Below are 16,725 nucleotides of genomic sequence, written 5' to 3'. Positions count from 1 at the left end.
GAGTAGCCAGTAGATGGGTGGGTGGATAAATAGGTAGATGGACCTAACTTTGTTAGTGACATAACTGCTTATCGATATGACAATTAAATCACGTAATTAATTTCAACTGACTGTTTGTTACATTATCATTCTCAGGATTCCTGATGTTTTTCTGTAGCACATCGTCTCTTGCGTTCGGGATTCCAGAGTGAAAACCTTATCATTTTGACACTTTGATTCTTAATCCTTCGGAGGAATTGAGGGAAAATCTGGTCAGAGAAAAAAAAAATAAGGCGCTGCTAAAGTACGAGCGCCACAGCAAGGCAGGTTGCCAAGCGACTGGCCTCATAAGGCTTTTCAGCAAAACATCAGTACTTACTGACATAAATGAGGTCCACTGCACTCGGCTAAGAGAAGTATGGAAGGCCGAAAATAGCCTGTGCAAACTCGTAAAACTCATCAAGAAAATGCAATGCTTAGATGGTCAATTAATGAGCTTCTCAGCTGAACAGCTGGTGGACAAACGATAATTTAAAAGTATCTGTCAAATGTACTTTCCTGTTAATAAACAGAGCCCAATGGCAAGAATTTACTACAATTACTGGTGTAATATGGAAACATTGTGCAAACAAGCCTTTCCTGGTTTGTGCTTCAATACTCACATAAACTAAGTGACACTAAAGTTGTGAATTTTCCAAAAAAAAAGTCTTCAGTACAATTCAGAAACAAACACGAACAGTCTGTCCCATGTGGGGTCACAGAGAGCCAGAGGCTAACCCAGCGATACACAGCATAAGGCTGGAGGGGGAGGGGATACACCCAGGATGGAACACCAGTCCATCACAAGGCACCCCCAGCGGGACTCGAACCCCAGACCCACTGGAGAGCAGGTCCTGGTCAAACCCACTGCACCACCACACCCCCATATTCAAAACCTCTCCACATTATTTAAAATGTCAGTAAAATTCAACAAACAATACTGATTCTCTGCATGCCTAGGATTCCAATACTGCGGACCAGACGTTCTCTTTCTGCTTCGTTAAGTACTTACGAATTATGTGACACCACTGAAGTTAAGTTCCATACCGTATGTTTGCATAACCCTTCAACTCTTGCTTTATTACTCTGTGCCCAAGTCTGAAGATGTCAGAGGGGTATGGAGAGCAACCATGCTCACTTGAAAGTCTCCTTCATAAAAGCAAAACTAGAAAAAGCCTGTTTACTCGTACATCAGGAAAGAACTGGTTAAAACAAATGTTCTTGTTGCATGTATTTTATACTGTATATTATTGACTGTTTAACATAGAATAATTGTGCACTGGGGGGTGTGGTGACACAGCGGGTTGGACCGGGTCCTGCTCTCCGGTGGGTCTGGGGTTTAAGTCCCGCTTGGGGTGCCTTGCGACGGACTGGCATCCCATCCTGGGTGTGTCCCCTCCCCCTCCGGCCTTGCGCCCTGTGTTGCCGGGTTAGGCTCCGGTTCCCCGCGACCCCCAATGAGTTGAGCGGTTCCGACAATGTGTGTGTAATTGTGTATTTTATTGTCTTTCGAGAAACCAGTTTTTTGAAATCAACATCATCGGTTTCAAGGGGGGGGCGGTGGTGTGGTGGGTTTTGCCTGTACCCGCTCTCTGGTGGGTCTGGGGTTTGAGTCCCGCTTGGGGTGCCCTATGACAGACTGGTGTCCCATCCCGGGTGTGTCCCCTCCCCCTCTGGCCTTGTGCCCTGTGTTGCCGGGTTAGGCTCTGGTTCACCGCAACCCCACTCAGGGCAAGCAGCTGCAGATAATGACTGACTGCCAACTCACATATATAATGCTATTAACTGACATAAAAGAGTGTTCAACACACTGCTAATATCATTAATTCAACATGTCTCCTATCCGAGTAACCTGAAAAATGGTACCTTTGAAAGGTTATATACGCAGCCTTCTTTTTACTCTTTACTCAGGCTAAAAACTGCGAGTCACCGTGTCACCGTCTGCACCCCAGATTTGTTCTCAGTGACCCGTTTTGAGAAGACACAATTCAAAGTTTTCCCTTTGGAGACAAAACGGGATTGCGTGCTAAAGGACTGCATGAGTCACAAAATCATCTCCGCCTTTCTGATGGCTCGCAAATACCAGCTGCAGATGCCTTCTGGAGTGTCTTCCATAACCTTGTTAGCTCACACCTCATTTGTGCTTTGCAGTAAAATTCACTTCCCCTAATGGGGAAACACTGCTTCACAATCACTGCTCTCCCCGTTTTAAGGCCCGGTCTCTGTTTGCAAGGAACACCAGTCACTGCAGTATCCGTGCGACATACAGTACCTTCGGGTCGAGGGGTAGCAGTACAAGGGATCTCACACACTTTCGCAGCGGTGCTCTCCTTGACATGTAAGTCACGGGTCAATGCGGTCAGCGTGACCCACCTATTAAGTACTTTTCTGTGTTTAGTGGGTATAGTTTTACGACGCATTTGCTGTATTGTTTATAGTTCTTTACAGAGTTTAGTGCATTTACAGTCTGTTTCACTTTCTGCTCCTATTTGTTGCTATACTCTGAGAAACTGTGTAAGATCTCCAGTGTAATGAATGCGTAAATAGCAATAAAGCTTTTGGACTCTTGACTATAAAAATTCCAGTGAATACAGATATAGAGTATAATGCAATGCAAAGGAAAAGTATTTAGCAGGGCTGATTGTGTGCCACTATCTCAGAAGTTCTGAAAAGGTGACAAAACCTTCCAGAATTAATTTACATGATCAGTTTGAATTCTGATACAAGTCAAATGTTCTAGCGGGAAAAAATAGACATAAATTTGTGGAGGGATCTTTGGGTACGGCCCGTAGCAATAAAATATATTTTCTTGTCGGTTGTGTAAGAACATTCAACCAGTGTTCCATGGCTTTGTCAAAAACAGAACTCAGGTGATGGATTAAAAGGAATGTGGGTGGCACAGCGAGTAGTGCTGCTGTCTCTCTGGACCTGGGTGGTGCGAGAGGATGTGGGTTTGATCCCTGCTCAGTCTGTGTGGAATTTGAATGTTCTGTGTTTGGGTTTCCTCCCACAGTCCAAAGACGTGCTGTTCAGGTTCCCCATAGTGTGTGAGTGTCACAGAGAAAGTGTGTTCCACTGATGTATGGATGAGTGACCCAGTGTAAGTAGTGTATCTAACAGTGTAAGTCACCTTGGTGAACAAGGTGTGTGGGCTCATAACACTACACAGAGTTCATTAGAAGTTGCTTTGGAGAAAAATGTCTACTAAGTGAATAAATGCATAGAGGCAAAAAGGTAAGACAGCTGGTAGTGTATTGGTTAGTGCTGCTGCCAGTTGACTCAAAGGTTGCAGGTCTGATTCCCACCTCTGGCTGCAGTACCCTTAAGCAAGGTACTTACCCTGAATCACTGCACTGAAATTACTCAGCTGTACAAATGAGTGAACAATTGTAAGGTGCTTCAGAGAAAAGCCTCAGCGAAATGAATAAATGTAAGAAGACATAAATGAGAGGTTTTGCTGACTATTTACAGTATGTCTAAATCAGGAGGCAAGTCTTATGTATCTACATGTCCATCTGTGTTAGCCTGGAACAACAAGGACCCCAGGTGTATATGACAGTGTGACTTTGTGTGAACACAACTGAAACAACTGGGAATGAGACTCCAGTGAGTACAAGTGCTGCTGTACAGTTCGTACAGGTTAATACTGTTCCATATGTTCTCTGAAAGTGTGCTGCTGTATGTTCAAAGGAGAAGAGAGCTCGATGCTGAATGTACTTTTTCTAAATTATTTTCAGTACAGCAATTTGGCTGCCATTTAAAAATAGCTTTTTAGCAGCTCAATGTAAATCTAGACCAAAATTAAACACTTTCATTGTCCATGTCTCACGACAATTGAAAGGTTTTAAACTGAGCAAGAGGTCTGATTTTCACTTAATGCATAAGGGCTTTAAAAAGTGAAGATACTCACAAAGAAAGCATCCTGTGGAATATAACAGAGGGAGTATTTACTCTGTTTATACATGATTCTGTGAATTCTATTCCCTTTTTTCATTCTCTACCAGCTCATTCTTTGAGGTTTGGCCAGTGCAAGTCTTTGATTGTTTCTGGCTGCTCCACAAACCGAGATTAATAGAGCACAGCATGCACTTGAAGCTGGGGATTAGGAACAAGCTTTACAGATCGGTGCGTTTGTGGGGGAGCTCAGATCACATAAGAGACAACAGACTGGTGGGATGGCAGGCGTATAGCAGTATCCTCACTTCGACGGGTCAATGTCACCCTTGAGCACAGTGTGGTTGTTGATCTTTTTACTTTTATTTCTGGCCTTCTGCTGAGCTGAAGTCTTGCCAGTGCTGAATGAAGAGGATTGTGTGTGTGTGGGCCCGCAAAGAGCGGGCCACACCAGTGAAAGCAGTGTCCTGCAGAAGTCCAAGGCCAACGTTTTCAGCTGCCAAACACAAGGCTGTACTGGGAGCAACATGACCTGATGCTGAAAGTGAAGAAGGGAAACCAGATGAGAAGCAGTGGCCACTGAAGCTCCTGCCCATGCAGAGGCTCATAGCCCTTAAGTGCTCATCACCAGTGGAAAGTCTGCTTAATGTAGCACCGTTTGCACAACTGCAGCGTTTTCAAATGAAAAATTTTCAAAGGTGGAAAAAAATGTAATAAGCTAAGAGCATTGTTACATAATGCTGTTGGGAGAAGTTTAAAATAATGTCACAAGCGCACCGCTGTTCCGAGCGCATTCCGGACAGACAAGGCCATAAAACGAACCGCACAAGGGAGCTATGCACAGAGAGGGAAAGTAATTCAGCGAAATCACGTCACCGTGTTTGACGATGCTGAATTAGACATGTTGGTCAGAATGGTGAAAAAAAAAAAAAAACGCATTTCATACTGATGCAGACAAGGTCGGGATGTTTCGCTCCTGCTTGTCTGAAAAGTCGCACAGCCGATGAACAATGAAGTAATTTCCCATGTTCTCCGCTTATCTTGGCGGGAGTGTCAAAGCTGCATGAAGGAGGGTGCCTCACTACGTTTGGTGTTTCTAGAAAAGAGGATTTCCTAAACTCTCCATCGGCCTTTCCGGAAAGCAAACGGCTGGCTAAGCAGCTCGAGGCTCTGTTAATATGCTCGATTGTGAACTTCGCCATAGATGTGTGTTTTTCAGTGTCTTGCAAGGTCACGAGTGCTGCGCTCCATCTGCGTGAACGGCTACGGGACTGAACGCTTCAGCACAGCCCAAGTTCCTGGAAAACAGCTAGGAGACTTACTTTTGCATTTATTTGTTTAGCTGGTGTTTTTCTGCAAAGAGAAGTGCAGTGGCCAGCTACTTACACTTATTTTCTTACAATACAGCTGGGTAATTTTACTGAGAAATTCAGGATAAATACCTTGATCAAGGGTATGACACAGGAATGGGATTCAAAGTTGGGTCCTTTGAGCACAAGGCAGCAACTCTAACTACTACTCCACCTGCTGGCCCCTAAATAAAAAAAAAGTAATTGCTACACTCTAGGTTAGAGACACCACTGTTGTACTAAAGACACACATGTGCTCAGTGCACTTAGTACACAAGCACTCATGTGCACGAGAAACATTGTATTTGCTCTCTCTTTTCAGTACAGCTATGCTGCTTTGAAAATCCTGCAAAAGACATGTCTAAACCAGCATCCCTGGACTGCAGATGTCAACAGCGTTCAGACTCCAACGCCAAATATAAACACCTTGGCCAGAGGAAGTCAGGATCTTTGGATTTAAATCCTGCCTTCTTCAGATTTCACCTAAGCTAGTCACACACACACACACACACACACACACACACACATCTTCAGAGCCGCTTGTCCCATATGGGGTCACGGGGAACCGGAGCCTACCCGGCAACACAGGGCGTAAGGCCGGAGGGGGAGGGGACACACCCAGGACGGGACGCCAGTCCGTCGCAAGGTACCCCAAGCGGGACTCGAACCCCAGACCCACCGGACAGCAGGACTGTGGTCCAACCCACTGCGCCACCGCACCCCCCCGCTAGTCACCCATTGAACCAAAAATGAGTGCTTTGCAGTTTGTGATACACAGCATCTTCCATATTCAAAAGACATATTAATTATAGCTGTGCACTGATTTTTATTATGAAGACTATATTCAGTTCCCTGATACCGAAATAATGGAGGTTTCCTCCAGCATGTCGTTTTACTCAATGTTGTCTCTATTAAAGAAACTAATTTGCACACATCTCTGTGATCTCTCATGCCATGATTTAAATGAACTTCAGAGCCTCTGTCCTCATTCACTGATATCCTCAGGACCACAATACAAATACAGAGTAAAACAGAGTGAAGCACTGACATGGTCCGAATCACACAGTGTCCAAGCCGGACACGCATTTCGTACACTTCTGTTGAAAACAAACCAAAAATCCAGTTTCACCTGTGTGGTAAGCGGTGGTGGAGCACGGGACACGGAAGCATCTTCAGAGCTCTGCATCTCTTAATGGTGTCAGAAGGATGGCGGCGACCATGTGACTGAAGATGTTTTGGAACAGGAGGGAGGGGGGTGAGGTAAGAGGATATCTGAAAAAACATCGGAGCTTTTTCTCAAGAGGGTGGGACTTGAACGCAGACTGAGGAGCTCTGTAAAGGAGGAGGGCTCTTCCAAAAGGGCTACGTGGTTCACATGAGGTGAGAGGAGGACCTCAGATGAGCATATATTGGAGGGAAAAGGGAGCCTTAGCGGAGACCACAGACACACTGAAAGGGAGGAGAGGCGAAGAGAGAGAGGCGCTGCTCTGGAGCACACAAGGCAGTGTGTCTCTATGAGCTGGAGTATGACTCTCAACGTAACATCGTGTGTTAACTTTTGCACACAGGCTGATGAAGGAAGAAGTGATCAGTGTTTTTTGGAGCCACACGACTGGACTCAGTTCATCACCTGCACGGGTAAGACCCAACCCCTCTTTAAGTAGTGGTCGAAAAACTGTGCTCAAAACTCACGGGATCGGCCCGTTTTCGTGATAACATCAGGAATTATAAATATATATTAGTGTTATGGTGTATTCATGATTTCTAAAGGTCGTCTTGCTTCTTGCTTGACAGCATTAGAGTGGAAAGGTCACACAAACACTAGAACTGCTGTTCGCATGAAAACGTGAAGTGTGGAAAAAATAACTAATGGATTATTTCAGTTGTTCTTCACTCGGTGTGTTCAAGGGTGTCGGTTCTGGACCTTACGGAGAAAGATACGACATGAGGTTTGCACATGTTCAGTAAGAAAGTACTTTTTATTCGCTCTATAAATCCCCATGAGTATCTTATTGTTGTCAGGACACACACACACACATGATGACTGAAACCTCTTGTCCCGAGCGGGGTTGCGGTGAGCTGGAGCCTAACCCAGGCAACACAGGGCAACAGTGGAAGGGAGGGAACACACCCAGGATGGGACACTAGTCCATCGCAAGGCACCCCAAGCGTGACTCGAACCCTAGCCCTGTCAGAGAGCAGGACCCAGACAAGCTCGCTGTGCCACCACACCCCCCACATCGAGACACATTAAATTTAAAAAAATTATGAAATTAAAAGTCCATTTACTCTTTTATCTAGTGCTTTTCTTCAGCCTCATAATGTTAAGATTACAATTGTTACAAACTTACAGTTCACCCATTTATAGAGCTGGAAAATTTCACTGGAGTAATTTAGGGTAAGTATGCTATTCAAGAGTCTGACAGCTGGAGATCAAACCTGCAACCTTAACACCCAAAGTTGGGAAAGCTAACCACTACACTACCAACTATGGGTTGTTGGGTTAGGGTTAGGGTTAGTCAATCAAGATTTTCCAGTAAGTGTCTCAATTCTGGCAGTTTCTAAGACTTAAAGGAAGCCTTTTCAATTTTTAATGTCATGCAGACACTTTGAAACTGAAAGCTGACCGGCTGTTGAAAAGAAACACTCTTCCTCCCTTTTTCAAGCACAAGCCCTGAACTGCGCTCTTTACCTTCAGGCCTTCGGGAAGAAACGAGACATCGGCGCATTTCCACATCTCAACGTCACAGAGTCGCATGGGCACACGCACAGCTTTCTTTCCATGCCGAGCACGACAAAGGCACCCACACGATCGTTGGCCAGAAGCTTTGACGACAATGTTGGGCAGTAAGGACTTTGACGTGGTAAATCATGCCACAAAGGTGAGAACATGAGATGCACTGGATGATAGAAGTGTCACATCTGTCAGGATTTTCACAAAGAGAACTGATTCCACCGGTGCGCTGTAACTCCTTACAGAATACTAAGCTCCCACGTGATGTCGTCATCGTGCCTCTAGGTGGCGTCACCGTTACAGCAACCAGCAGGATATGTGTGAGGACCCCCAGGACCAGGGCGAGCGAACCGGCTGGGTGCTGCAGCCCTCGCAGGTGTCTTGTTCCTTCTCAGATGAAGCCGTGTCCATCCTGACCTGCAGAAGCTTGCCGGCTCACTCTCTGCTGGGCTGCCCCTGCGGGCCGGCGGGGTCCCGGGGTGCGGCGGCCGGTGGTATGTTGCGGCAGCGGCGTGAGTTCACCCCGGACAGCAAGAAGAACGACAGCTACTGGGACAAGCGGCGGAAGAACAATGAGGCAGCCAAGCAGTCGCGGGAGAGGAGGCGGGTGCACGACGCCTTGCTGGAGCGCCGCTTGTTGGCGCTGCTGGAGGAGAACGCCCGCCTGCGGGCCGAATTGCTGGCGCTCAAGTTCCGCTTCGGTCTTGTCGAGAACACGGTCGATCGAGCAGTCCAGCCTACCCCCGCAGCTCCTTGCAACCTCCTGCTTCGCAGGCCCCACTGCTACGGGCTCTGCAGTGACGCAGGCACCCTACTGACCCCACCCCACGTGCCTCCCACCCAGGGTGGTTTGTATGGAAGGACGGGGGCCAGGGACATGGGCTGCATCTTTGACGACTCCGGTTTCGCCACCTCGGGAAGTTCCAGTGTCGGAAGCCCCGTGATCCTCGAGGACCGATTAAGTGAGCCCGGCAAACTGTCCTTGTCACACGGAGAGAATTCTGGGTACGAATCACAGCCCCGCTCTCCGGAAGGGGAGCGCCTTGCAGCATGCAAGGGTGGCGTGGGGGCTTATGCTGTGGCCGAGCCCTCTGGGGAGGTGGCAGGGAGGCAGGACTCTGGGGACAGTGCGAGGTGCCTCCCTCACAAGCTGCGCTTGAAAGTGACATGGAGTGATGGCAGTAGCTGCAGGATGGGTGAGAACCCTGGGGAAAAAAGACCCTCACAGCATGTGGGAGGCAGGGATGTTCTGCCAGAGCCAGAGAGGCCCTGGCTTCCTTATGGAGGGGAAGAGCCGTTCCACCCCCAGCAGCCTTTGGCAGATAGTGGCCAAGGAGTGTGGCTCTGCCCTCGGCCCAGCGAGCCCTGCTACCAGTCTCCCCGCAGCTCGGCCATCTCTCGGCGCCGCCTGGAGAACAGTGTCCTCAGACACCAGCTGAACTGCCTCAGCGAGGACGTGGCCCAGCTGAAGTGGCTTTTCTCCCAGAAGCTGATCTCCAAGGCGGACTAATCGAGGAGATCCCAGTGAGAAAGAAGAACAGGGGTTGTTTCCCAAAACCGTTCTGGAATCTCACGGAATATGACTCATTACCACTGTTTGCCACCATTTTCCTGCCAACCTGGAAAGGTCTCTGTTCAGCAGTACACTGCTTTCCATCTTCGTATCCTACAATTACTCAAACCGTGTGTTGAAGACCTCCTCCAGGCTCAGGGATCATCACTTCACCTTAGTTTTGGACAGTAAGCACAGTGCATGAACCAAATTGTTCCACTGGAACAAACCTTCCATAACATTGAATTTCAAACCAGCTGGAAACTAAGAGCGCACATTTGGCTGATGGCTTCCAATGGACCTGGTACACCGACGAACACTGCGAAGAAATGTGCAAGAAGAAGACCTCATCTGAATGGCCCTCAATCCCACCAGAGTGCTGCAGATGTCACAACACAGTAGGAAAAGACGTACTTTTGACTTACGTCACCATAAGTTATTCATGCCAATCTGCATATTACTGTATTTGTATGATAAAATGCCATAAATCATGTTGGTTGCACAAGTGTCAAAATTCAAAGAGCTGCGGTTTATCTAAAATAAGGGCAGTCTACAGTATTAACGCAGCATTTTGTTCATACAGAAGAGACTGTAGCATAAATGGAGGGGAAAAAAATAAAATGACTCATACACTAATTTTCATTTGATTTCCAAGTTTCCTGTAGTAAAAGACATTACTGAGTGATGTTGTTCAGAAGGCAGCAGTCATTGCTTCTTGCCTATTTCACTTACATGGCTGCATCTCGGCCGCTGTGTAGGAGGTCTGGGGTTCTAGTCCCGCTTGGGGTGCCTTGGCGTGCCTTGCGATGGACTGGCGTCCCGTCCTGGGTGTGTCCCCTCCCCCTCCAGCCTTGCGCCCTGTGCTGCCGGGTTAGGCTCCGGTTCACCACGGGACGAGCGGTTGTTGACATTGGTTAGTTGGCTGTATCTCAGACCGTTCCACAGTCTACCTAAGAGCAAGGACTGAAACTATGGAAAACAATAAGTCAAGCCCTGTGGAATCAGTCAAATGTTCAGTATACTTGCTGGAAAGCAGTTTTACAGTTTTATTTACTGACAATGTTTTACATGCAGGTCATTAGTTTGGGTTGCTTTTCAGTTTTATTCTTCACCGGATAGTTCTTGCTCTTTCCGCTATCATCCGTATTTTTGGTCCAGTATTTTGTAGAAGAGGGACTGCTATCTTGGCAAAATCCTGATCAAGCAGTGTCGTGGAATTTAGGTCAAACAGACACACAATCTGAAACGTTAAAGCCTTTATTCCCTCCAAGTATGTGTACAAACAGCATGCTGGGAGGCAACGACAAAGAGAAGCTCCCCGAACAATGCAGCTTGTCGATATATGTGTGTTTTGCTATAAGGGAGGGGACATGAATATTCATAAGCGGGAAACTGCTGAAACACAGCACCAGTGACGCGTGCTTAGTGAGGACAAAGGGTGAGTGATGAAACAGGTTGTACGAGACAACTTGCAGGTAGCGCAGAGATATGAAGAGTGGCGGCATCCAAGGGATGTAACATTCCCACGTCACGCACATCATGATTCCGTCGGACAAAAGACAAAGCATACCTTTCATTGTTAATTGTCTCTCGCATTTGCACGCTTCTGGAGTATGAAATCATAGCCATGCTTGTTGAGCTGGACACGGACTTGGTAAAGATCACCAACTCTGCTACGAGCACAGCAATCCCAGACTTCGACGCTGCATCCTCCACGGCGGGGAGCGGGAGCTGCACAGGCAAAGCTCATGTACTCACCCTTTGCATCTTGTGAAATACCCAGAGGCTGCACCCAAACATTTCAAACTTTGACTCATCATCTGGAAAGACCAGCATCCACTCCTCGAGTGTCCAGTTTCTGCGTTTTCCGGCCGAGGAAACGCGTTGTTTCAAGCAGGCGCGCTCAAACTTTTGACTGGTACTATGCAGGAACACCGGGGAGGTGCGATATGGGTCACCTGGCATTGCTCAGACTTAACTGCGATGCACTTGAATCACTTGCAAACACTCAAGAACAAATCCCATTGGGTGAATATCATTGTGCGCTGTGTCATTTTGTGCAGAAACACTGTTCAGTAACACCATGGCATGATCCATCCACCATCAACAACCGCTTATCCCGAGCGGGGTCGCGGCAGGCTGGAGCCTAACCCAGCAACACCAGGCAAAAGGCTGGAGGGGACACACCTAGGACAGGATGCCAGTCTGTCGCAAGGCACCCCAAGCGGGATTCGAACCCCAGACCCACCGGAGAGCAGGACCCGGTCCAACCCACTGCACCACCACACTGCCCTCTAAGGGAGGAATTCTGAGACAAAATAAACATGTAAACATTTAAAAATGCACAAACAAATTTATTCCTATTAACAGTAGGAATTAGACAATACTAATACTCAGATAATACTAAGATCTTTAATCTGCCATTTTTGATGTGTGAATCATTCGGTCCTTGTTTTAAACACTTGATCAGAAGAGGGATGTGTTTCTGTCTGCTCCTGGTGTCATTTAAGGGCACAGTTGTGAACGAATGGCGTGGTCCACTACTGTGCCCTGCTGAGTGAGTCAGAAATACAAGCGCACCGGAAAAACAAGCTATTTTAAGCCTGAAACAGTTATTGATTTTTTGACTTCTCCCAGCCTGCTGACAGTGAACACTAGATTTTTCTGTTTGAATGAAACCGTAGTCTTGATAAAAGCAGAAACGAAAGAGGGCATGAGATACAGCAAGGCTTTTAGCACATATTATCTCCAGGGTCAGCATCTCTCCTGGAAAACCTAAGTGCCTCCCTTACATAATGCTTAAAACAGTGCGCCTTAGATGAGCACCATACACACATTCTATTTTTTAATGTCATGTGCTCATGTGGAACCCAGATGTATGGACCTTTAGGGTTGTTTAAACACTTGCTCGACATTTTTTTCGACTTGCTAATAAAACGTAAGGAAATTACTACATTTATTCAGGAGATGCTTTTCTCCAAAGCGACTTACAATGAACTCTGTGTAGCGTTATCAGCCCACACACCTTATTCACCGCGGTGACTTACACTGCTAGATACACTACTTACATTGGGTCACTCATCCATACACCAGCAGAACACACTCTCTGTCACTCACACACTATGGGTGAATCTGAACAGCATGTCTTTGGACTGTGGGAGGAAACCAGAGCACCAGGAGAAAACCCACTCAGAGACAGGGAGAACATGCAAACTCCACACAGACTGAGCAGGGATCAAGCCCACATCCTCTTGCACCACCCAGCCGCTGTGAGACAGCAGTGCTACTCGCTGTGTCAGCGTGCCACCCAGCTAATAGGAGGAGCTCACAGTTGCAAAAAATAGTTTGCTTGACCAGCAAGCAACTAAATTTACTGTGGCCTATTCTTGAGTCTGACTGCTATTTGTCAAGCAGTAAGTTTTTTTTTTTTTTTAAATCTATTATTAAAGCTGATGATAGAAGTAATATTTCTTGGTTGATACCTGCGATGTATCCCAAGTCAGCTGCGCCCTCAGCTCGGACATGGGTTTGAATCCAGCTCAACCTGTGTGAAGATTGCACATTTGCATGGGTTAGCTTTGGGTGCTCTGGTTTCTTCCCACAGTCCAGAAACATGTTTTTTGGGTGAAGCGGTAGCTCTGAATTGCCTGTAATATGTTTCTAAGTGTGAGTGAATAAGTGTGTATGTAAATACCCTGTGATGGATTAGTGTCTCGTGTGGAATGTATTTTGACTGATTCCCCATGCTTCCAGAAGAGTCTCTGGACCACTGCAACCTTGCACTGGACAACCACTTAAGGATAATGGATGGATGGATGGATGGATGGATGGATAGATGGGTGGATGGATGGATGGATGGATGGATGGATACAACACTATTCGAACTCTAAACCACTAGAGGGTAGCAAAGACCCATTTTTTTAGTCACTTTACCATTCTGTTCTGCAATATAAAGCACGGTATTTCAGTGTGCTTTGTTATGAGAGGAAACATTTGGCTCCTTCTCTGTCACCTGTGAATCTATGCCACATGAAACTGGGCTCAGGATTTCCCTGTATTAATAATTGGATTAACCTACATGTCTCCTACGTCTCCCCCTTCCCAAGTTCTCAAGTCCCCATAAAGAAGCAAAAGACCGAAATGAAGGAAATGCAAACAGCCGACTCCTCGAAAGTTTAACCTGAATGGAAAATTGAAAAGGGAGAGTGCCGTATCACTCCCGAGGCTATCTCAAGGCAGTCCACATGCACTCTGCGTGGTGGTGGGTGTGAGCGCGGTGCCTTTTGGGAGTGCGCTTTGGGATGGTTGCTACGCGCTCAACTGACGGGTGAGCGAGTCTGGGTTCAGCATCGATGGTTCCCTCCTCCAACCCACCCCTTCCCCCTCACCTCCCATTCGAGGCCCCTCCTTTGTTGCAGGAGAGAAAGCCTGTTGCTAGGCAGTCGGTGCGACAGTTGCCATGGGAACCGTTGCAGATGAGGAAGGGAGGGAGGAGGCCGAGATGCAACGTATGAGAGGAGGCGATGGGAGGGAAAAAGGGTGTCAAGTTCAAAGCCAAGACTTCAGCTCGGAATTTGTCTCAGTCAGCTAGGGAACAAAGGGGAGGTGGCTCTGGTGCAGGGGGTAGGACGAACACACTGGCTGTATGATGCTAGATCTTTGCTCTCCTCTCACCGGAGGGAATCTTCTTGCACACATAAAGCCGGCAGCTGAGCTGTCAATAAAAAAGGACCCCATTTGCCCCCTGCATCTTCCAACCTCAAGATTCAGTATTGAGATTTAATTGCAACAACTTAACTTCCAGGATTCCAAATAAAAAGCAATAACTGTGTCTGCATCTGCTACACTAATGCCGTCTCAGTTACTAACTGCAAATACATACACTGGTACAGACAACAATGTGAAGAGCGTTACTTGAGAGACAGGCCATTGCAGTCCGTCCCGCTCATTCATGACACAGCGTGAAATGAGAATTCTACTTCAAACGAGAGCCGGGTACGAGGAGAGGATCGGCTCCAGAGCCTGCCGGAAAGCACGCGCTGATTTATTGCAGTGTTGATAGCACAGGCAAGGATGTATATCTGGTAGCACTCATGCAAGCCTGGAAAGCATATGGTCAGAGGACTATCAACCCCCAGCTCTTATCTCGCATTTCCAACCTTTGGGGTGGAAGGACGAGGACCAAGAAGATAACAAAAACAGGGAGAAATAGCACCGATTACAGTAGCTGGCTTCCAGGAGGAAGGAGTTTGCTTGTGGACACGATAGAATATATTTATCCATATTCTTATCAGGCAGTTGTTTCCATTTTCAGGTGTGAACCCACAGAGCAAGCTGATTTCACAGCGTCATACCGCAGGATGACATAAGCACAGACGGCTGATGAGACAAGGAGACGTCAGACTGCGCTCATGGGCTCGGGGATGTAAACATAAAGGAAAAAACGTACAGATATCAAACGAGAGTCACGGGGAGAGCTCAGGAAGCGCAGCGTGAGGCATCCAGTAATGTAAATGTCAGCATTTCAGGCTGCCTGTGCGGCACCCGCGGAGACGTTTCTAATCAGACAGTGATCTTTTTTGAAGAAAACACTGGGGTACAGAGAGAACCCGAGGCCATGAAAAGCGATGGGAAACGACAGACGAGCGTCACGTGAAACCACAGAGCAAAACTCACTCCTGTACAACACATACTGTGTGAAACCGCTTGTCCCATGCGGGGTCGCGGCAAACCGGAGCCTAACCCGGCAACGGTGTGCATAGGGCCAGGGGACACACCCAGGACAGGACGCCAGTCCATCACAAGGCACCCCAAGCGGGACTCGAACCCCAGACCCACCAGAGAGCAGGACCCGGGCAAACCCGCTGCACCACCGCACCCCTCTTCCGTACAGTTGGCTGTTTTATTCTAGAAGTGTGTGTTCATTGTTCAGTTCCTCCTAACCGCAGCGAAGTCATTATGTTTTCACTCGTTGACTCAATAGGGCCTAATGAAATCTTAATAAGCTCCCCAAGGGATTCTTGATTCAGCCTTTGTTATTTAACTTAGCACATCAATCTGTTACAGACCTACAAGGAAGTGACAAGTAAAAAATATGAGTTTTGAGACGTACTGAAAAGAATGATCATCAGTGAGCCATGGCTGGATTCTGAGAACTGACTTCAAAGGACACCAGGTATGAGGAAATACTAATGCATTCAATATTACACAGCACCAAATGATGTCTCTCTCTGCCTTTGAATTTCATTCACACGGGACGCCTAGAATAAATGCGCCGTTTGTCTCCTGAGTCCGGCGACTGGACTTCTATCCTTTCTGCCATACGTGTATTTTAACGAGACAACAGGCGGCAACGCATCAGGGCAAGGACGTGGCGAGCACGACAGCACGCTCGAGAAGCGTTCCGGATACGGAGGAACTTCACACGGATGTTTTCATCGAGACCCGTGACATTGCTGAGACCAAATGAAATCACAGCGTTTCTAATGCAGAAACACCAGATGTCCTCAATGACACACACTGAGACAATAAGTGACTCTGAGCTTTGAAACACACAGCACATAAACCCATACAGCAGGGGTGTCACAACCCGTCAGGTGTTTTGGAGGTCAAATACTATTTCCAGCAGTAGTCAAAAGGAGGAATCATACACAGATGCTGTGGGGGACACACCACCGGAGACATGTCCTCCCCTTTTTGATCTCTGTTATAGTGTGTATGGATATTTATAAAATGCAGAAATTAACAAGGGGTATTTATCTATATATGTATACAGTATATATATATTAGACAAAAGATTGCTTAATATTTTTGAGACATGCATGCTCAAGCCAAACATCAAGAAAACAAACATTTTTCCAGTCCTTTAAAACGGGAGCTTTTTATATCGCCGGCTGCCGGCTTGTTTCTAAAAATGTCTCCTCGGTTTTCTATTTTTTCAGCCCGTGAGTCTCTCCTCTGCTCTCCTCTCCTCTCTCTCTGTGTCTCTCCCGTCCTCGCTTTAGCGCGCTTATTATGGGTATCTGTGGCCTACATCTGAGCGCAGCGTGGCACGGAGCCGAGCCCCTCCCCCCCCCCCTCCGCCCAGTCCGGGCTGCACGAGGAAACCGGAGCCCTAAGAACGGAGGGGGGGGGGGGGCGGTTGTGCAAGCGACAGAGAGAGAGAGAGAACGAGCGAG

At 47.3% G+C, this 16,725-nt stretch overlaps 1 protein-coding gene across 1 annotated transcript in view; it reads left to right on the top strand.

The window, feature by feature from the left end:
- The window catches only part of nfil3-6 (nuclear factor, interleukin 3 regulated, member 6), a 42,922-nt gene extending 33,417 nt beyond the window's left edge, over positions 1-9,505 (top strand). The window contains exons 3-5 of the mRNA XM_018738407.1: positions 6,830-6,899; positions 7,960-8,143; positions 8,281-9,505. Coding sequence (XP_018593923.1) covers positions 8,133-8,143; positions 8,281-9,505 — 1,236 coding nt within the window. The 5' untranslated portion in view covers positions 6,830-6,899; positions 7,960-8,132. The remainder of the gene's footprint in view (positions 1-6,829; positions 6,900-7,959; positions 8,144-8,280) is intronic.
- Positions 9,506-16,725: the final 7,220 nt, after the last annotated feature.

This window comes from Scleropages formosus, chromosome 3, assembly GCF_900964775.1.
Source record: "Scleropages formosus chromosome 3, fSclFor1.1, whole genome shotgun sequence".
NCBI lineage: Eukaryota > Metazoa > Chordata > Actinopteri > Osteoglossiformes > Osteoglossidae > Scleropages > Scleropages formosus.
This window is presented reverse-complemented; position numbering and strand designations above follow the sequence as displayed.